Source organism: Erinaceus europaeus, chromosome 12, assembly GCF_950295315.1.
Source record: "Erinaceus europaeus chromosome 12, mEriEur2.1, whole genome shotgun sequence".
Taxonomy (NCBI): Eukaryota; Metazoa; Chordata; class Mammalia; order Eulipotyphla; family Erinaceidae; genus Erinaceus; species Erinaceus europaeus.
Window position 1 is genome coordinate 52509017 of NC_080173.1, and position 7394 is coordinate 52516410.

Genomic DNA, 7394 nt, shown 5'->3' on the forward strand with positions numbered 1-7394 from the left:
AGAGCGCAAGGACTGGCTAAGGATCCCGGTTCGACACCCGGCTCCCCACCTGCAGGGGAGTCGCTTCACAGGCGGTGAAGCAGGTCTGCAGGTGTCTGTCTTTCTTTCCCCCCTCTCTGTCTTCCCCTCCTCTCTACATTTCTCTCTGTCCTATCTAACAACAATGACATCAATAACAATAATAACTACAACAACAATAAATACAATAAGGGCAACAAAAGGGAAAATAAGTATAAAATTTTTTTAAAAATGGGTGTCATGGACTGTCCTTGTCACTCACTACACTCTACTAGTGTATGTCCTTGTCACTACGTTCTACTGTCTCTTCATGGCACAGGTAACCTGAGTGCTAGATGCAGACAAAAAGAAGAGGAAATGGGTTCTTTATTTTTTAAAAAATATTTATTTTATTTATTCCTTTTATTTATTTATTTTTTATTTATTCCTTTTGTTGTCCTTGTTGTTTTATTGTTGTAGTTTTTGTTGTTATTGATGTCGTTGTTGTTGGATAGGACAGAGAGAAATGGAGAGAGGAGGGGAAGACAGAGAGGGGGAAAGAAAGATAGACACCTGCAGACCTGCTTCACCACCTGTGAAGTGACTCCCCTGCAGGTGGGGAGCCGGGGGCTTGAATCAGGATCCTTACACTGGTCCCTGAGCTCTGCACTTAACCCACTGTGCTACTGCCCGAAGTCCCAAAATAGGTTCTTTATATGCAAGTCCTTCCTAAAGCATTTCCTTCATTCCTATATAGAGGCCCCAAACAGAACACTCCAGTCTGCTGCCTCATTTCAGAAAGCCAGAATAAAAGAAAACAAACAAAATGAAACAAAAACCAGTAGGCAGTCAAGGAAGTCTGAGAAGCTAATCAAGACTCCAGGAGACTAGGACGCCAGAGGATGTTCTGACATGAAAGACAACCGCAGGAGCTCTTCTGTGTCTTGGCTTCTCTCTCTCCTTACCCCTCTCCATCTGAGGTGAGTATACCCAGAACCAGCAGTTTGATACAAAAATGAACAACTACCACAAACACATATGGCAAGAAACCAAACCTGAAGTTTATTTGTACTTTTTATTTGTTTTTATTTGTACTTTTCAAATCAGCCAAAAGAACCAGCAATTTCCTTCTCCCAAGACTTCTTTCTCTTTCTTCTCTGTGGCAAGCCTGTGGAAAAGGCAGAAGTAGATGTGTAGACTCAGATATTAGTTGAATTATAAAGGCAGGTTTGATAATAAGTTTGCTGAATATGCCTCTTTCCCTTTCTTCCTTCCTCCTTTCCTCTGTCCCTCCCTCCCTCCCTTCCTTTTTCTTTTTTCTTTTTTCTTTTCTTTTCTTTTTTTTTTTTTTTTGCCTTTTGCCTTTTCTTTTTTCTTTTTTTTTTTTTTTTATTGCCAGTACTATGAATCTACTGCTCCTGTGGCCATTTTTTTAAAATATTTTTTTTTGATAGAACTGACAGAAATTAAGAAGGGATGGGAAGACAGAGAGGGAGAGAGAAAGACAAGACAGTTGCAGACCTGCTTCACCACATGTGAAGTGACCACCCTGAAGGTGGGAAGCCGGGGGCTCGAACTGGGATCTTTGTGCTTCATAGTATAGACCTGTTTCACGGTTTGTGAAGTGTCCCCACTACAGGTGAAGACTGGGGGCTCGAACCCAGGTCCTTGCATGAAGTACTATGTGCACTTAACCAGGTGCGCTACTGCCTGGCCTCCCTTCCTTTTTGTCTTTTTTGTTTTACTGTAATTTATTTATTTATTTATTGTTACAGCCAGAAAGATATTGAGGGGGAAGGGGGTGATAGGAAGAGAGACAACTTCAGCACTGCTTGACTACTTGTGAAGCTTCCCCTTGCAGATGGGAACCAGGCTTGAACTGGGGTCCTTGTACATGGTAACATGTGCAATCAGCTAGTTGCACAGCCACCTCACCACCCTGCATCTTACTGGTGGTTTAGAATTACTATAATCTGTCAGAGCCTTGGATGACCTGTTTCACAGTGGCAGGGTGGAGTGAAAGACAGATATACAAATAAACAAACAAACCAGAAAGGGAACAGGTTTCCTCCTCTTTTAACTTGGATCCACCTGCATATCAGATTTCAGGCTCAGGGAAAAAAAACAAACAAACTAGTATAGTCACAGGCCCTCTGGAATATAATATAACTAAAATAGGCCTACTAGCTATATACAAAATGGAGGACCACCCCCCCCACTCTTCATCTGCACTATTCCAGCCTTTAGGTTCATGATTATTCAACAAGTTGTTTGGCTTTATATGATAACTCTCTTTTCAGCCACCAGGTTCCAGATGCTACCATGATGCCAACCAGACTCCTCTGGACAGACAACCCCACCAATGTGTCCTGGAGCCCCGCTTCCCCAGAGCCCTTCCCCACTATGGAAAGAGAGAGGCAGACTGGGAGTATGGATTGACCTGTCAACACCCATGTTCAGCGGGGAAGCAATTACAGAAGCCAGACCTTCCACCTTCTGCAACCCATAATGACCTTGGGTCCATACTCCCAGAGGGATAGAGAATGGGAAAGCTATCGGGGAGGGGGTGAGATGCGGAGTTCGGATGGTGGGAATTCTGTGGAGTTGTACCCCTCTTATCCTATGGTTTTGCCAACGTTTCCTTTTTATTAAAAAAAAAAAATAGAAGAAAAAAAAAGAAAGAAAAATGGCTGCCATAGTAATGGATCCATAGTACCTGTACAGAGCCCCAGCAGTAATACTGGTGGCAATAAACAAAACAAGACAAACAAATAAACATATATGTTAAAATTTATTTATTTATTTATTATTTTAGAGGGAGAGAGTGAAAGAGAACTCAGCACTAAACTTCAGTTTAAACTTCACCATCAGCATGGTTGGTGAAGGCTGGATTTGAACCTGGATGGCAGAAAAGACAAAGCAGCGTGCTATCCAAGTGAGCTACTTTGCCAGCCCAAGTGAAGGTTCTATATCCTCAAGGAGGAAAAACACACAAATTTTCATTTATGAATCAAAATATAGAAGGTACAAAAGGAATAGTATTATTTCTGTTCTGTAGTTTCTCTTTCCTTGGAGGCCATCACTATTATTATTTTTTTTCCTTCTAGAGATATCATACCTATATAAGCAACAGAAAACTCCCTTTTTATGCAAGTGGAGCAAATCAGGCCTACTCTTCATTGCTGTCTTTTAAAAATAAGATTTATTTAATTAATTTATTTTAATATTTTTTAAAATAATTTTTATATTTATTTATTTTCCCTTTTGTTGCCCTTGTTGTTTTATTGTTGTAGTTATTATTGTTGTTATTGATGTCGTCATTGTTGGATAGGACAGAGAGAAATGGAGAGGAGGAAGGGAAGACAGAGATGGGGGAGAGAAAGACAGACACCTGTGGACTTGTTTCACTGCTTGTGAAGCGACTCCCCTGCAGGCAGGGACCCGGGGGCTCGAACCGGGATCCTTACCCCAGTCCCTGCACTTTGCGCCATGTGCACTTAACCCGCTGTGGTACCACCTGACTCCCTATTTTTATTTATTTATTTTGCCTCCACGGTTATTGCTGGGGCTTGGTGCCTACAAGGTGAATCCACTGTTCTGGAGGTCATTTTTTCCATTTTGTTGCCATTGTTGTAGTTTTTATTGTTATTGCTGTTGTTGTTATTGGATAGGACAGAGAGAAATGGAGAAAGGAGGGGAAAATAGAGAGGGGGAGAGAAAGCTAGACACCTGCAGACCTACTTCACCACTTGGGAAGCAACTGCCCTGCAGGTGGGGAGCTGGAGGCTCGAACTGAGATCCTTAGGCCAGTTCTTGTGCTTCGAGCCATGTGTGCGTAACCTGCTGTGCTATTGCCCAGGCCCCTATTTTCATTTTTTAAAACATATTTTATTTATTTATTAGTGAGAAAGTTAGAAGGAGAGATGAAGAACCAGACATCACTCTGGTACATGTGCTTTTGGGGATTAAACTCAGGACTTCAATGAGGTCCTAATGCTTTATCCACTGGGCCATCTCCCAGACTTCAATATGATTCATTGATGAGAGAAAGAGTGAAAATTGGAGTATCATTCCTGCTCATGTGATTTTGGGGATCTACCTCCTGGATTGCTCTTTGCTGCTTTTTATAAACCTTACTAGGGGGCTGGGTGATGGTGTACCTGGTTGAGTGCACATGTTACAATGTGCAAGGATCTGGGTTCAAGCCCCCAGGTCCCCATCTGCAGGGGGAAAGCTTCACGAGTGGTGAAGCAAGTCTGCAGGTGTCTCTCTTCCTATCTCCTCCTTGCCTCTTGATTCTGGCTGTCTCTATCAAATAAATAGAGATAATAAAAACATATTAAAAAACAAACAAAATACCCCTTATTAGCACATCTCAGAATACATTTCATATCAATGCAGAAAGCTTTCTTTTATTTTTTTCTTTCAATTTTTTATTGTTTCAGGCTTTTTTGTTTAATATATTATTTAATTATTTGCTAGAGACAAAAATTGAGAGGGAAAGGTTGAGTGGGAGAGTTGAGTGGGAGAGAGGCAGAGAGACTCCTGAGGCACTGCTTCACAACTTATGAAGCTTTCCCCCTGCAGGTGGGAATTGGGGGCTTGAACGCAGATCCTTACACATAGTAGCACATAGAGCCAGAGGGAGAGAGAAGAAACTATAGCACTGAAGCTTCCTCTGGTGAGGTGGGGGAGGGGGGTCAGACTTGAACTTGGGCTGTTATATATACATGACAAAGCAGGCATACTATCCAGGTAAGCTGCTTTGAAATTCATGTTTTATTACCTAAAAATCCACTTGACCAAGGAGCTGGTTGGTGGTGCACCTGGTTGAACATATACATTACAATGCACAAGGACCTGGGTCCAAACCCCTAGTTCCTACCTGTGTGTGTGTGTGTGTGTAGGGGGAAGCTTCACAGGTGGTGAAGCAGTGCTTGCAGGTCTCTGTCTAATCCCCTTCCCTCTCAACTCCTCTCCGTCTCTTTCCAAAATAAGATATCATGTGACCATATTCTGTAGGAAGACTAATGCTGGATTCCTCGTCCAGGCCAATTATATGCAGACATTTGGGGGAAATAAAGTCTTAGACTTGAGAACTGGGGAAAAAGAAATCCACACCCATCCTTGTGGCAAAATTTTCCCAATATTCATTTTCTCCTTTTTTTTTTTTTAAGTTTATTTATTCCCTTTTGTTGCCCTTGTTGTTTTAGTATTGTTGTTATTGATGTCATCGTTGTTGGATAGGACAGAGAGAAATGGAGAGAGGAGGGGAAGACAGAGAGGGGGAGAGAAAGATAGACACCTGCAGACCTGCTTTACCACCTGTGAAGCGACTCCCCTGCAGGTGGGGAGCTGGGGGCTCGAACCGGGATCCTTAAACTGGTCCACTGGTCCTTGCACTTCGCGCCATGTGTGCTTAACCCACTGCGCTACTGCCCGACTCCCTTTTTTTTTTTTTTTAAATTGGGTTATTGTTGTGGCTTGGTGCCTGCATGACAAATCCACAGTCCCAGTGTTCATTCTCTCTTTTGAGAGAAGGTGAGAGAGGAAAGGGAGATAAGAAAGGGAGAGACAGTGAGACACCTGCAGCACACATGGCTTCACCCCTTGTGAAGCTTCTCCCCTACAAGTGGAGCGAGGTAATGTGTGTGCTCAGCCTCAGGTGCCACTGCCCAGCCCATCCCCCCCATAATACTAGACATAGGCTTTGTAGAATAAAGGCTGTTTTTCTCCTTTCTTTCTTTCTTTCTTTCTTTCTTTCTTTCTTCCTTCCTTCCTTCCTTCCTTCCTTCCTTCCTTCCTTCCTTCCTTCCTTCCTTCCTTTTTTTCTTTTTTTGCAGCTTGGAGTGTTCAAGTTCTGGCCAAAGGGACATAAGCAGGAATGAGTGGTCTGTGTGACATCTGTGAAATGTCATTATAAAAGACGGGGTGCTTTTCACTTTATCTTTCTTGTTGGCAGGATACAGACAGGATAGCTGGAGCCGGAGCACCCATGTTAGGATGTGAGGTAACCCTGAGGATGTTGGTCACGCACGGGGAGCAAAGGAGAAGGTGCATGAAACCCAGACACTTTGGATCACTTTCAAATATTACAGAAGTAAAAATTAAATCTATACATTAATTAAATCACTAGTATTTTGAGGGTTTTTTTTGTAGCTTATAGATGTAACCTGATACATTCCCCCAGTTTAGGAAAAAAAATTCCAGACTTACATTTTTTTCAGTGGTAAATCATTAACATCAGCTTTGGGAATAAAGAAAAGCTACATCATTTGGTTACTCTCATCTTTTTAAAAAAATATTTCATTTATTTATTAAAGAGAAAGACAGGAGGAGAGAAAGAACCAGACATCACTCTGGTGCATGTGCTCCCAGGGATTGAACTCAGGACCTCATGCTTGAGTGTCCAATGCCTTATCCACTGAGCCACTGCCTGGACCATGTTACTCTCATCTTTCAAAGAGAAATGAAGGCACAATGAACAAATTTAATTGGCACTAGATACCTGGATTTCATTTTTCTTCCACTTCAAAGGCAGAGGTGAGATACTCCTTTGGAACAATCCCAATGAGGCTGTTCAGCTCTCCTATCCACCAGCCATACATGTTATATTCCTGGAAAATAAGATAAAATTGAACGGTGGTTTAAGTTGGAATTTGGTCATATTTTCTGTTATTCACTTATAGTGACTACATGAGAGATCCTATTGGGGCATTCTCTTTCTTTCTTTCTACCAGAGCACTGCTCAGACCTGGCTTATTGGTGGTACGGGGGATTGAACCTGGGGCCCTGGAGCCTCAGGAATGAGAGTCTCTTTGCATAACCATTATACTATGTACCCCCCTGGGCATTCTTGTTAATACTATCCCTCATTAATACCCCAATGGAATTATTAAATTTTGTTTTATTTTAAAGATATTTATTTATTTTATTTTTTATTTGATAGGATTGAGAGGGAGAGAGAGAGAGATAGAGAGAGAGATACCTGCAGTACTGCCTCACCACTTGTGAAGCTTCCCGTTTGCAGGTGGGTACTGGTGACTTGAACCTGGGTCATTGTGTATGATAATGTGTGAGCTCAACTGGGTGTGCCACTACTCGTTGACCATATATATATTTTATTTTTTGCTTCCAGGGTTACCACTGGGGCTCAGTGCTGGCACTATTAATCCACTGCTCCCAGCAGCCATTTTTTTCCTTCCTTCCTTCCTTCCTTCCTTCCTTCCTTCCTTCCTTCCTTCTTTCTTTCTTTTAAATATATATTTATTTACTCCTTTTTGTTGTCCTTGTTTTTTTTTATTGTTGCAGTTATTACTGTTGTTGTTACTGATGTTGTCACTGTTGGACAGGACAGAGGGAAATGGAGAGAGGAGGGGAAGACAGAGAGGAAGAGA

General features: G+C 42.0%; 1 protein-coding gene across 1 annotated transcript in view; it reads right to left on the reverse strand.

The window, feature by feature from the left end:
• Window positions 1-1036: 1036 nt before the first annotated feature.
• SKAP1 (src kinase associated phosphoprotein 1) overlaps window positions 1037-7394 on the reverse strand; it is a 373562-nt gene continuing 367204 nt past the window's right edge. Inside the window, exons 12-13 of the mRNA XM_060203647.1 lie at window positions 6506-6614; window positions 1037-1165 (exon numbers count right to left, since the gene is read on the reverse strand). Coding sequence (XP_060059630.1) covers window positions 6513-6614 — 102 coding nt within the window. The 3' untranslated portion in view covers window positions 1037-1165; window positions 6506-6512. The remainder of the gene's footprint in view (window positions 1166-6505; window positions 6615-7394) is intronic.